At 60.5% G+C, this 14,255-nt stretch overlaps 1 protein-coding gene across 1 annotated transcript; it reads right to left on the reverse strand.

The window, feature by feature from the left end:
• Positions 1-1,021: 1,021 nt before the first annotated feature.
• Positions 1,022-13,701, reverse strand: SAPCD2 (suppressor APC domain containing 2; the record flags this gene model as incomplete). Its single annotated transcript, XM_082327358.1, has 6 exons — positions 1,022-1,150; positions 1,559-1,672; positions 2,200-2,301; positions 2,424-2,570; positions 8,245-8,378; positions 13,302-13,701. The coding sequence occupies 6 exons, from the start codon at positions 13,699-13,701 to the stop codon at positions 1,022-1,024; spliced, it is 1,026 nt and encodes a 341-aa protein (XP_082183484.1).
• Positions 13,702-14,255: the final 554 nt, after the last annotated feature.

Here is a 14,255-nt window from a genome sequence, read left to right on the forward strand (position 1 = left end):
CACGCTCGGGACGTCACTCCGGGGAGCCAGCGTACACCACCAGGACAGGCAAAGCTGCCATTTCCCCGCTTGGAGATGTGCAAAGGAAAGAGCCCATCAGCCTCCGCTCCGTCACCTGCGTTCGGTTCAATACAAAACCTTGTCCTAAAGCCCCTCTGTGAAGTCAGGCTTGTGTTCGCATCCTCATGCTGCAGGACATCACCTTTTAAAGTCATCATGAAAAAACCCCAAGCCTGGCAGTCAGGAGGAAGCATTTGCCAGGCCAGGCCAAACGCAGGGATGGCGGGGTGTCCACCTCAATCTGCAAATAGCCTGAAACAGCAGCTCAGAGGTGCGGCCTACCCCGCTTGGGTCTACGGCTCATTAACTACAGGAGCCTGCAGACATGTAAACGGCGACTATGGCATCACTACCACAAACTGGAGAGAGGGATTGCGCCAGGAGGAGCACCAGCTCGGGCACTGCTCTGGCCCAGTATATCGTCACTGGCGGGCAGAACTCAGGCAGCAGAGAGGGGCCAGGCATGCCCCATCCAATTTTCCATCTTGTCTCCCAACAGCGGGACAAGCAGGGGACAGGCCGCCCTTCGACGGCCAGGCTTGCCTGGAGATGCCAGCTGGTGTTGAAGACGCATCACCTTTTTCTGAGAGCAGCCAAAATTCAGCCTAAGTCAGGCCAAGGGCAGAGCAGCTGCCCCCCGCGCAGGCAGCATGGGCAGCGGCTGTTTCCCCCCGCGCGTTGGGGATCACGGGGCTGGGGGTACAGTCCCTGCAGTCCATTTAGAGACAGAAAAGGAGCAGCTTGAGAGCAGCACGGCTGGAAAGCCCAGCAGCAGAGCAGTGCGGGGATGCTCCCGAGGCAAGCGCGGGGAAACGCCTTCCCAGCTTCCTCCTGCAGAGAGGCCACCGGCAGCTCCAGACCTCGAGATACCACACCTGGAGCGACGGGTGCAAGGGGTTTTGGGCAAGAGTCCCACGAAAGCCCCGGGGGAGCTCAAGGACAGGGAGTGGGGAGATGGGCGCTAGATGAAGGTGGAGTCCAGCTGGCTCGTTTCATGGTTATTGTGGGCACGAGCCTCAAAGAGCTGCTTGATCAGGGCACATTTCTCCTGCTCCAGCTGGGTGATGCGTTCGCTCTTGTCGGTCACCTCCTGCACGGGACAGAGGAGGAAAACGCTGCTCAGAGGAGGAAAATGCTGGCATTGGCTGCGCTGCGGGTGCTGGGATGTGACCCCCGGCAGTGAGCCCGGCCCTGCCCTGCTCACAGACCCCAGCCGCCACGTCCGCACCCTCCTGTGACCTGCATTTGTCACAGTCGTCTCCCTCTGGCAGGGATGCCCCCACTCTGCCTGCAGACCCTCACCCAGCAAACAGCTGGACACTGCTGCATGACGGGGGGTCTCCAGGTGCAGCCCACATGCCCTCCTCTGGGATGGCCAAGGTTGGCCCAGCTGAAGGAACACTCTCCACTGCCTCGTATTCCTTCCCCAGCCCCATCCCCCCCTTCCTCCTCTCCCAGCCCCCCCAAGGGGATCTCCTCCCCCCATACCTCCACTCACCTTGGTGAGAAGCCGGTTTTGCTCCTTCAGCATGTTGATGGCTTGCTGGGAGCCTGCTGAGGCTGGGGACACCACGGGGACCAGCCTGTTCAGAGCTGAGGAGGGGTTCACTGGCTGCAGAGAAGATGAAGGGAAGGGACGGGACACTGAGCCTCCTTCCCCGTGGCTCTCCCCAGCCTTTCTCCAAGGCCAGAAGCTGTTTCTGTGGCACATGGGGAGCTGAGAGAAGCCCAGCACAGGATTAAGACCCCAGCACAGGCCATCGCAGGGTCTCCAGCAAGGCAGGCAGAGGTGGGAAGCCTTACTGCCAGGAGCCCGGCAGGACAGCCAGCCCCGAAAGGGCTGACTCAGCACCTCAGCAGGATGGTTTCCTTATTCCCTTGACAATGGCTACACCTTTTGGGGGATCTCCTTTAGTCCCCAAATGCCTTGAGCGTCCTCCAGCCCATCTTGGGACTAGCTGTGCTGTCCTCTTCGTCATCCCCCATCCTCTGTCTTGCCCACGGAGCCAAGTCACCTCCCCAAAGCCCGGGGAAACTCTGGCAGCTCCGATGTCAGCCCAGCCACCAGAGTAAGGGGGTAGAAAGGATAGGTCCCAAGCTCATGCAAACGACCACACACTGCTGATCTGCTGCTCTCACCTTGCCGGCGGTGGAAAGGAGGTCGCCCAGGCAGCGGTTCACCTCCTGCAGCTTGGGGAGCAGGCGCCCCAGGTGGCTCTGGCTGCCCTCAGGGAGGAATTCCTGGGGGACGGGGAGGAAGAAGAGGCTGGGTGTTACCGTGGGGCCAGCTCCAGCCAAGTCCCAGCCCAGTTCTTCAAACCTCCCAAGCAGACGGGCACCCCAAGAACAAGCCCCAGACTCACAGCACTGGTTTTGTTCTTCCCCAGGAGCCTCTGGCGTTCCTGCATGAACTGGATGTGCTGGTGGTACCACTCCCGAGCACGCTCTACCAGCTCCAGGCCCTGCAGCAGGAAATCCTTCTCCTGTTCCAGCTCCTTCATGTGCTTCAGCTGCAGGACAAAGTGCACGGAGATGTCACTCCCTCCCACCAAGGCCTTGTCACGCCCCAGGAGCTGCTTTCTTCACAAGGCACAGAGGGATATGGATACAGGCAGGGGTCTCAGCACCTCTCCCCATGAAAAGCCGTGGAGGAGAGGGATGATGGCTGCTGCTTGATGCTGCTTTGGGGGAAGAGTTCTCTGCTTTGGGAGAACAACCAAAGCAGGTCAAGGACAGTCAGGCAACCTCCACCCTCCTGCTCCCCACTGCAGAAGCAGGTTTCTCTGCCCTGTATTTATCCAGGGATGCAGCAAGAGCAGGGCCTGCAGCCGCTCCCCAAGCCCCACAAGGCTGCGAGCATCAGCCAGCAGCACAAACACACACGGCTTTTGGTGAGCGGCAAGCAGCGAGACAAATGTGCAGACTGGAAACCGGGGAGAAACCTGCAGCCCCGTTTCCCCAGCACTCTGCTCTGCTCCCCACTCTGCTTTACCCCCAAGGCACCTCCGAGCTGAGCAGAGCACAGCACACCTTTCTGCTGAGCGTCTCTGTGAGTCATAGAATCATAGAATCGTTAAGGTTGGAAAAGACCCTGAAGATCATCGAGTCCAACCGTTAACCTATCACTGCCAAGCCCACCACTAAACCATGTCCTCGAGCACCACGTCTGCCCGTCTTTTAAATACCTCCAGGGATGGAGACTCAACCCCTGCCCTCGGCAGCCTGGGCCAGGGCCTGACAGCCCTTTCGGTGAAGAAGTTTTCCCTAATATCCCACCTAAACCCGCCCTGGCACAGCTTGAGGCCGTTCCCTCTCGTCCCATCGATTGTTACTGGGGAGAAGAGACCGACCTCCCCCCGGCTCCAGCCTCCTTTCAGGCAGTTGCAGAGAGCGATGAGGGCTCCCCTCAGCCTCCTCTTCTCCAGGCTGAGCACCCCCAGCTCCCTCAGCCACTCCTCCTAAGACTTGTTCTCAAAGTCTTTCAGGTTCAAGCACCAGCATCACCTGGAGAGGGACCTGGGGACGTTTTTAAACCTGGAGGGCTGCTACGAGGGTTCCTGGGGCTCCTGCCCCCAGACCAGTGCCCTGGGACAGGCAGAGCAGGACCCAGCACCAGGTCATGGCACAGCCAAGGCTGCTGCAGGGCAGGCGGCTCGGCCCCTCCATCGACAGCGGGGTTGGAGCAGCTGACTGTGCCCCAGGGAACACAGGGTCCCCTGCTCCGCTGCCACCTTCTTCTCCTGCAGCCCCTCGGCACTGCGCTGCCACCGGCAATCACAGAGGGGGAGAGAGAAGAGGGGACGTCCCTGTGGACAGAGCAACCAGTGCAGCGACCCTTTCATCAGCCCTCACCCAGTGAGCCCAGGGCTCCCGCTCCCCTTCTCCCAAGCCGTGCCAGCCTGCTCCCCTGGCTCCTGCCCCCCCGTCTCCATGCCAAGAGCACGGGGAGCTGCCTGCCTTGCTGCTCTCTCTGCACAACACAGCCTGACCTCCAGCGCCCACAGCACAGACTGGGCTCCAGAAGAGTCTCCTCCAGACACCAGTGCAACTTTGATCACCCAGAAGCTGCTGGATGCTCAGGAATCTCTCTTGCTGCTTTAGAGAGCATCTGGAGGGGGACGATTCAGCTCAGAGGTGACCCTGAACAGATCCCCGCCCCCAGGGACAAGTAAGACCATACCAAGACCTTCTTCAGGCCACCAGCACTTCCCTGTCCCCACTGCCAGCCGTGAAGCCTCCCAACCGCCCCACGCCAGCTACCCTTTAAGCCAGGGCTGCTCTTGCTCCCGCTCCTCCTGGAAACGCTGTTTGCAACACAACAGCACCCCCCCATGCTTGGATGGACAGACAGACCAAAGGGGACATACCCACAGGAAGAAGCGCAGAGCCTTGGTGCTACGCAGGCTGTTGCTGAGGGGCATGAAGAAGGTGCTGTACGTGGCAAGGACACCCACCCAGCTCGGGCTGCAGCCCACGGCCGCCTGGCCTGACCTGGTCCCACCAGCCTTGCTGGCCAGCACGGTGACCGGAGGAAGAGGCAGAATCCCGCAGAGCAGCGGGACATCACCAGCTCTGGCGGGCGCAGGGACGGACGGCACCTCGCTAAGGATGGGATGCTCTGGGGGCAGAAGGAAGACAGAGCGCTGGACTTGGCTGGTGCTACCCGGGGTGCAAAGGGAGGGGACGGTGCTGTACCCTGTGCCGCCTACAAACTTAAGCGCTCAGCCACTCACAGAAGGTCTCCTCCCAGCTACGCCCTCTGGCCATGGGGAAATCAGGCCGATCAATGATGGACTGGCTGAAAAACACCAGCTGAGCGGACACCGGCTGTGGTGGTGCAAAGGGTCCTGGGGCCGCAGCACAGCCCCCACACCTCCGCTGCCCTGTGCAGGATGAACCCGTCCCGGTGCACCCCAGGGTGCAAGATGGGTACAGGGGGGCAGAGGTCCTCCCACTGTAAGAGAAGATCAGGTTCGTGACCACCTGAGGAACCTGGACGTACATCAGTCTATGGGTCCTGATGAGATGCATCTCAGGGTCCTGAGGGAATTGGCTGATGTAGTTGCTAAGCCACTCTCCATGATATTTGAAGTCCTGGCAGGCAGGTGAAGTCCCCGGGGACTGGAAAAAGGGAAATATTGTACCCATTTTTAAAAAGGGTACAAAGGACCCTGGGAACTCCCGACCTGCCAGCCTCCCCTCTGTGCCCAGTAAGATCAAGGAGCTCCTAGAAGCTGTGCTAAGGCACATGGAGGACAGCGAGGTGATTCGGGACAGCCAGCACGGCTTCACCAGGGGCAAGTCCTGCCTGACCAAGCTGGTGGCCTTCTGTGATGGAGTGACTGCATCAGTGGATGAGGGAAGAGCTACGGATGTCATCTATCTGGACTTCTGTAAGGCCTTTGACACGGTCCCCCACAATATCCTTCTCCCTAAATTGGAAGGATATGGATCTGATGAGCAGACTGTTTGCTGGATAAGGAATTGGCTGGATGGTCGCATCCAGAGGGTAGTGGTCAATGGCTCAGATGGATAACAGTGATGAGTTGGTGTCCCTCAGGGGTCCATACTGAGGCCAGTGCTGTTCAATATCTTCATCAGTGACACAGACAGCGGGATTGAGTGCACTCTCAGCAAGTCTGCAGATGACACCAAGCTGAGCAGTGCAGGTGACACACCTGAGGGACGGGATGGCATCCAGAGGGACCTGGACAGGCTGGAGAGGTGGGCCTGGGTGAACTTTATGGGGTTCAACAAGGCCAAGTGCAAGGTCCTGCACCTGGGTTGGGGCAATCCTTTCTATCAGTACGGGCTGGGGGATTGAGAGCAGCCCTGCCGAGAAGGACTTGGGGGTGCTGGTGGATGAAAAGCTGGCCATGAGCTGGCAATGTGCGCTCACAGCCCAGAAAGCCAAGCATCTCCTGGGCTGCATCAAAAGAATGATGGCCAGCAGGCCAAGGGAGGGGATGCTGCCCCTCTGCTCCGCTCTGGGGAGACCCCCTGGAGCCCTGCGTCCAGCTCGGGGGTCCTCAGCACGGGAAGGACATGGAGCTGTTGGAGCGGGGCTAGAGGAGGCCACGAAGATGCTCAGAGGCTGGAGCACCTCTGCTGTGAGGACAGGCTGAGAGCTGGGGGTGTTCAGCCTGGAGAGGAGAAGGCTGCGGGGAGACCTGATTGCGGCCTTCCAGTACCTGGAAGGGGCCTACAGGAAAGCTGGAGAGGAGATTTTTACGAGGGCAGGGAGTGGTAGGACAAGGGGGAATGGCTTTAAACTAAAAGAGAGGAGATTCAGACTGGATATAAGGAAGAACTTTTTCACAACGAGGGTGGTGAAACACTGGAAGGGGTTGCCCAGAGAGGTGGGAGATGCCCCATCCCTGGAAACATTCAAGGCCAGGCTGGATGGGGCTCTGAGCAACCTGATCTGGTTGGAGATGTCCCTGCTCATTGCAGGGGGGTTGAAAGGTCCCTTCCATCCCAAAGCATTCTGTGATGCTATGATACCAGTACTCCCATCCACCACGGCCTTTAGGCAAATTAGCCTAATCACAGGCGAGTGCCTTGTCGCTGCGGAGGCCCAACATCTTCCCAGCATCAGGGGGGAGGTGACAGCACCACCCTGCACAGGGATTCGATTCTTGCAGGACTCAAACCTGCTCCAGCTGTGTCTGTATGCTCAGAAGTGGGAATAGCACCCAAAGGCTCCTGCCAGGGAAGGCTCCTCACCCACGGGACAGGGACAGGCACCCCTTGTCCAGGGGAAGGAGCACGCTAAGGGCAGCGCGGCACTCAGGTACGTGGGGAAGCGGGAAGCAAGGCAGAGGACCTCCCTCCCACTGCCCCCACAACAACTTGGGGAAACAGAGGCAAGGGCAACGTAAGCCCAGAGTGAGAGCGCTTGTGGCAGAGCTGGGAACAGACCCCAGCTGTCGGCGAGGCGCGCTGGCCACCAGCCCCTCCTCGCCAGTCCTGGGCAGGACCTTGAGCTCATGGCAGTGATGGGCTCCAGCCTGGAGCTGCACTCAGAAGGAAGAGCCTTGCCAGGGAAGGAGGGACCTTCCCCTCCCCGAAGCAGCAACTCCCAGCCACCAAACCCCTGAATATCAGAGACCCCCATCCCCAGATGCACACATCTCCCTTTATTACTCCTTGCCAGCTCCTCTCAGCAGAGACCCCCTCAGCCCAAGAGAACCACAACCCCTTGCATGGCCGCAAGCCCAGCAAACCATGTGTGCATAAACCCCCGCTCCCCAGGCCAGGCGTCAGAGCACGTTATGTCCCCTGAGGCCAGCACCAGGCTGTAATGGACACTGCTCATGCTGCCGGTCAGCCCCGCTGGGCTCGGAGAGCAGGGTGACACTAGGGTGCGAGGGGTGGAAGCGCAGAGGTGACAGTCACAGCCTCCGCAGCAGCTCTGACATTGGCGAGACGAGCTCTGGCCGATCACTCATCCTGCAGGCTGGGTCCTGCCTCTCTTCCCAGGAAAATTTAGCTTGAGCTTGTGGGCAACATGCCCAGGCAGCTCCTCTATCCCACTTGGGAGCAGTGCAGATCCCTTCATCCAGGCAATCTGATCCAAGCCTCTCCACTCAGGGGTGGAGAGAAGGGAGAAGATCCCTGCATCCTGGGCTGCCTGGCTAAATTCAATGCTGATTTCTCTGCATTACTGGCAAAAAGTCTCTCGGGAGCTAGGAGGATCAGTGTGCTTGAGCCCCGATCTGCAGAGAACATCTGGCAGGGAAAAGAACCCAGCACCACCGTGCGCCAGCGCAGAGCGTACCTGACCTTCGCTGGCATGCTTGAAAGGCCCAGAGACCCACCTGCTCCTACACCTACACGTTTGCCTTTCCCTGCCCAGGTTTTCACCCCCGGGTAAGGCACCCGTGCAGCCCAATGCTGGCTCCGTGGGCCGACCCTGCCCTGGGGGAGGGCAGGGGAACAGGTGCCTCCTCCCTGTCTGGCACGATTCGGGACAGAAAGCTCCTTGGAAGCAATGGCAGGACCTCCACGTACATCAACAGAGCTTTGTATCCGAAATACCAGGGTCTGCCCAACGCCCCACGGCTCACACGTGCAGCGTGGGCAGGAGGGAGCCACAGCCCAAAGAGAGCTGGCATCAGCGGTGGGGGACCCCTGCAACCCCGGGCCCCTTCGCTGGAGCCCACGACAGGGCTGTCCCCTTACCATGCTGAAGTCCACACCGTTGGTGATGGTGTGTCTCCGGTGTTCTGCACGTCCCCTCTGATTCCTCCGAGTGTCCCCAGCCCCTGGATGGCTGCCATCTCCCTGGGACTGACCAGCAGCCTTAGCATCACCACCTGTAACAGAGAAAAGCATGAGGCCACCAGCCACTTGCAACGAAAACCTCCCCACGGCCACTTCGATGGGACTGTCTGCAGGGTGGTCTGGCAAACGGATGTGGCAGGGAGCAGCTGAGCAAAGCACCAGCCCGAGCCCCTGCTCGCATCTTCGTATGGGCAGGGCAGGCTTCAGCAATGACTGACTTGGCTGCGCCAGGCTGGCAACAGACCTCAGTGGTCATCTTCTGCAAAAAGCAGGCAGCTTCCAGGCAATGCTGTTTCAGTCCCAGCACAGGCAATTAAACCGTTGGTGATACTGCCTACCCTCGGCCTGTCCTCATGGCACCCCTGGCTCCCACTTAGGTGGCACAGGCTCTGCCAGGAACCCGACTCCTCCTGAAGGCAGCTCCTGCTTGGTGATGGGCTTGGCCGTGCAGGTGTCCCCCCCAAGACCCCGTGCCTCTGGTCTAAGCATAGAGTAAATCAGGCTGTAGGTTTTCCAAAATGTTATTAAAATCCCAACATCCTATCTTGCAAACGATTGATCTACGACAAACGCATGACGCTGGTACAAATCCATGCATAACCTATTTTTGCAGATTAAGTTCATACTGGCAGGTTTTAGGCTGGATCAGGCACCTCCTGCCTGTGCACCGAAGCAGGTATTGGCTGGGCACCTGCGGTAGAGTCAGTACAAGCTCCACACCGCCCGCCCTGGCGAACTCGCCAGAAACGCAGCCCTGCGGCCATGGCCAAGCCAGCTCAGATCCCCACTTCTGGCCGAGCTGGCAGAGCACCGCCCTGCCGCCCCGAACCGCAGCACCGGGCAGCCGAGGGTGCAGCCAGCACCCTCCCCAGCCGTGCCCGGGCAGCAAGCCTGCTGCACCTCCCCGGTCCCCTGCCGAGTCCCCAGCAGACCCTGCCTCGCGCTCACCCCCTCGCTCTGGCAGCTCACCCCGCTCTCTGCACACAGCCTTCCTCGAGAGTTTCTTTCCCAACTTGGCTTTCAAACCAGAGCAGCATGGAGGCAGGCAAGCTAAGGCAGATGGGAAAAACATCTCCTCAGGACTGCTCCTCACCCATCTCCCAGGCACCCCCACCCATCGCCACATCCTTCTCCCACAGCTGGGCACACGCCGGCTCCCAGGCACCAGCACTGCCTGGAGCAGGTCTAGCACGTTCTCCGCCATGCGGGCATGAAGGGCTGCGAGCGCCGGGACGGGCCACGTAGCATTGCCTGGGCTGGCACATCGCTGCCCGCTGCTCCACGAGCCTCCTCAGCCGAGCACAGGGACACGATGGAAGAGGGAGACGGGGCAGGAGAGGGCAGCCATGGCCACAGGAGCCACCCTTCACCTTGAAGGCAAGGAGGTCGAGGAGAGTTGCACGGTATTGGGGCTGCCTGCGCTGCCACGTTTGCACCCGTTCAGCAGCAGGAGCTGGGCTCAGGCTCAGGGGGCAGCAGGCAGCACTGCACAAGCACCTTGCTCAGCCTGTCACTTCGTGTCCCTGGGGAAAGAAGCCACCGCAGCACAGGAAAAATCCTCTTCCTGGTCCATCATGGCACCCACTTCTCCTACCAGCAAGAGCACCGGTGTAGACAGGTCTCCAGCACATCAATAAACACAGTTTATAAAACAAAGTTATAAACTTTGATATCGCCCATTCATTTGTTTTGCCAACTGGCTTTGGTTTCATACACCCATATCTAGCCGGGAGGAACCCAGCAAGACTGGTGCAACCACGCACATGTTCTCCTAGCAGACCTGCAGCACGTCCTGCTTGGGAAGCTGCGGAACAGCCCCAAGCCCAAGGGTAGCTTCAATAGGCAGAATCCCAAAGCAAAGCCAGAAGCACCTCGGGGAAGAGCTGCAGGGTAGAAACATGTTAAAAAGGTTTTTGCTGCTGGTACTTGGAAGCGCCAGGCTGAGCTGAGCTGAACCCGTGATAAGAAGGCGCTCCCTGGTCAAACAACTGAGCTCTGTGTGCCTGCGCTGACAGCGGCTAAAACAGGATCCCTGCTAGTGAGCTGGGATCAGTTCTTCTTGGGCAAAGAGCAGGACCAGCTCACCAGGGGTGGAGGAGATCCTGCCGTGAGATGTGCGATGGCCTCCTCCCTTCCAAAGCCTCTCTGCCCCTGCAGGGCACGAGCCCAGCGTTCACCAGCCAGAGCAAGTGCCCAGGACCGAGCAGACACCTCATGGCTGGAGCAACACCTCATGGCCGGAACAGACACCTCGGGGCTGGAGCAGACACCTCGGGGCCGTTTTACACATTTTCATACCTGTCCCTGGCCGCGGCCCAGACAATAACAGCTACCGACAAAGCACCCCTCCCTCCCGCCGGGGCCCCCAACAAAGCACCCCTCCCTCCCGCCGGGGCCCCCAGCTCTCCAGGCAGCCGGTAGAGCCAGGCCACCCCGGTGGCAAAGGCAAGCACTGCACCGGGGAGGAGGCAGAGCCCAGGGCCACCCCAGACCTCCCAAGTGTCTTAACTTCCCCAGGTCTCAGCTCTCAGGGGAACCACAAGGGTAAAGACCCCCAACACCAAGATGCTCGGATGCTGCTGTGATGGGCCACCTATGCACCACTGGTAGGGAAGCCATCACGGTGACATCTCCAATCTCAGCCTCACCGTCCTTGTGCCCAGCAGGTGCTGTTGGCTCCCCAGAGACCGTGGCTGACACCCAGCAGCGGCTCACAGGCTGCTCCAGCACCGCCGGGCTGATGAGAGCTTCTGAGAAGCTGGGAGCTGGCTCTGAGCAGGGACTTCTTCCCTTCTGCCCATAGGCTAACGGAGGTTAGCGGGGAAGAGGGGACAGAATCGCCATCCTGCTGGCTCACTCCACCCCTGGACGTGCCAGGAGGACGATCTGGCCCCAGCCTCTGCCATCTTGCCGTGGTTTGCATCCAGATCACCTCTGGCGCATGCAGAGGTTCCCTGGAGCAGAGAGCAGAGCTCGGGTGGCATCCTGTGAGCACCTCCTTCCCCGACGGCGCAGACAGGCAGAGCTTCCTCAGGCTCTTTGCAGCTGATGAGTGCTGATACACCACCTCGCTGCACGTGGCTGGGTTCTCACAGAAGCTGCCTGGTGCAGCTGGAGGCTCAGAGCAGCCTCAAGCCCAAACGATACAATCTTAACGGAGACAGGGCTTCCCGGACCCACAGGCAGCTCTCAGCACCCAGCACATTTCTCCGCAGCGAGAAAGAGCCGTGTCCTGCCACGGCAGTGCCCAACTCCCTCGCAGCAGTTGAGGAGAGCATCTATGTTCAACCACGCCCTGGGAAACCCTCCGTGGTGGAAGGGAGTGCTGGGCAGCTGGGCAGGATCTGGAGCTAAAAGAGACAGAATAACTCTGAGTTATGATGTTCGCTAAGCCGCTGAATCAACCTGAAATTCAGGCCTGTTGCCAGCACACAGCCCTGCACTGCGGGAAGCTGGCAGCAAGGGCTGAGGCACTAACCCTGCCCACAGGCTCAGGACATCAGCACATCAGCCTATGATGGAAAGATCCTCAGCAGTCAGAAAGCTGCTGTAGTCGTCTGTTCACTCCTTCCCAGGGCAGAGCTTTCAATTTGCTCTTTATTTACCAAGGAGGATTTTTTTTCAGGTTTTTCCAGATTTACACTCTTGATGATAGAAGAGCCAGCCTGCTTAATAATATTCCCCTAGATGAAACTCCAGAGATTAGTCTGGAGGCAAAATGGAAAGCAGAGAACCTCAGCCACGGTTAAAGTTTCTTCTCCACCCAAGAGAAGACGGGACGGGGAGGGAGCGGGTGGGAAGGGAAGGCAAACCAGCCCAGACAGCTTTCCCGAGGCAGAGGAAGCCATCGCGCCCCAGTGTTGCAATAACAAACACCCGCTCTTCACACAGACCTTTGTGTCCGTAGATCTCAAAGTGCCTCACAAATCCAGATAAAGAATTATTACCTACACCAGACAAGTCCAGAAGCCTGGTTTCCTTCTGACGTCTCCTACCGACCAGCAGCAAATGAAGATGCCAGTGAAGAGTCTCCCCCTCGCCAAGGTCGGCATGCCACCCGCAGGTGGGGGGCCCTGGCAGACCCAGCACGGGGACCCCGGCCCCGAGGAAGGGGCAGAGTCCGCAGGGACCTGCCGGGAGCCCTGTGGGGGAGCCCCGGCCTCCCCACCTGGGCAGCGCCCGGAGGCCTCCAAGCACATCTCCCTGGGGCCGCTTCCCCGCTGAATTATTGCTTCAATATTTATTATTGTAAATAGTGCTGCAGAATTATCCAAACAAAAAAGTTGGATCAGGTTTTTCTGGGTTTTTTGTCCAAAACATGGACGGAATCATGAACCAAGCCTTTCGGAGGGCCCCCGAGCACTGGGCTGCTCCGCGACCGCAGCTCTCGCTCCGGCAAAGCCACTCGGTTCTCGGAGAGCCCCGGGCCCAGCGACTCCCCGAGACGCCCAGCCGCATTCCCCCCGGGAAGGTCACTTTGCGCCAGGGGACAACCACGGACACATTCCGGTAAAGCCCTTAATTCTTCTCGTCACCGCTATAAACGGACAAGCACCCACGCGAGGGGAGACGCGAAGGGAAGCGCAAAGGGGAGCCGGAGAGCGGAGCAGCGCACTCGCCGCCCCGCTTCACCCGTGCCTCGGATCGAAGTCCCCCACAGCCGGAGTTACAACCAGCACTAACTCCGGCGGGGTTTACACCCGGCCTGCTGCTTTTACACCTTGCTGAGGAGGGCCCAGGGCTGCGCTGCCCCAGGGCTGGAGCAGGCCGCAGGGTCCCGACCCGCCCTGCCCAACTCCGGTCTCCGGCGCTGGTGCTGCCCGCACCGGGGGGACGGCCGGTACCGGGGGGCTGCCCTTACCGGGGGGGCGGCGCGCACCAGGGGGCGGCCGGTACCGAGCCGGGCAGGGTCCTGCCCCGCCGGCGGCGCTCGCAGCCCGGCCCCGCCGGCTCACCTCGGCCGCGGGGCTGGCCGTGCCCCGGTTCCCGCTGCCCGCTGCTCTTCCCGCGCCTCTCCTCGGCACCGCGCGGGCTCGGCGGCTTCTCCGCGCTCCGCCGGCCGCCGCTCTCCGGCGGGGGCTCAGCCCCGGGCAGGGCAGAGCGCAGCCCCAGGACGAAGCGCTCGAAGGTGAGGTACCCGCTGGCCGGTGCCGCCCGCCGCAGCCCCTCCATCACCCCGGCGGGCAACTCCCGGGCTTCCGCTCCCCTCCAGCGGGACTCGATCTCCCGCAGGTGCACGTAGCCCCGCCGCCGGTCATCCAGGATATCGAAAAGAGTCCGCAGGCTCTGCAAGAAAACCCGGGGAAGACCCTCGGTACCGGCGGGGAGCGACCGGTCGCCTCGCTCCGGGGCCATCGCCGCCGTGCCCGAGCGTTACTCGCTGCTCCGGCCCCCGCGCTCCTATTGGTTGGTGGCGGGAGATCCCGCGTTCTCATTGGTTGGCGTCGGGCGGTCGCGCCGCCTATTGGCTGAGCGGGAGGACGGCGGTTTGAGTTGCAGGCGGAGCCCGCCCCGCTGACGGCCCGAGGGGGGCGGGGGGTCCGGACCCTCGGGAGCGGGGACCGGGACCCCCCGACCCCCGGCCTGGAAGAGGGGCCCAGGTTCCCCCCTCGGCAGCATCCCCACGGGAGAGGGACTCGTGAGCGGTCCCGTGTGCTTCACTTGCCCGGTGCCACGGGAACTGAGTCTGGGCATCCCGGGGATGCGGCTGATGGTGCCGGCAGGAGCGGGGGTAGAGGCCCAAAGGAACGATGGACGTGGAAAAAGGAGGGGAAAAAAAATATATCAATGTTGATAAATGTGAGAAAAACAGCATTGGGATCATATCTCTTATAAACTTAGTACAAACCGGCGTTGTTAAGGGAACGCGTTTCTCTAATTCGTACCGACATTTGCTGCGTCCACTGGAT

Source organism: Platalea leucorodia (genome assembly GCF_965183815.1).
Source record: "Platalea leucorodia genome assembly, chromosome: 15".
Lineage (NCBI taxonomy): Eukaryota > Metazoa > Chordata > Aves > Pelecaniformes > Threskiornithidae > Platalea > Platalea leucorodia.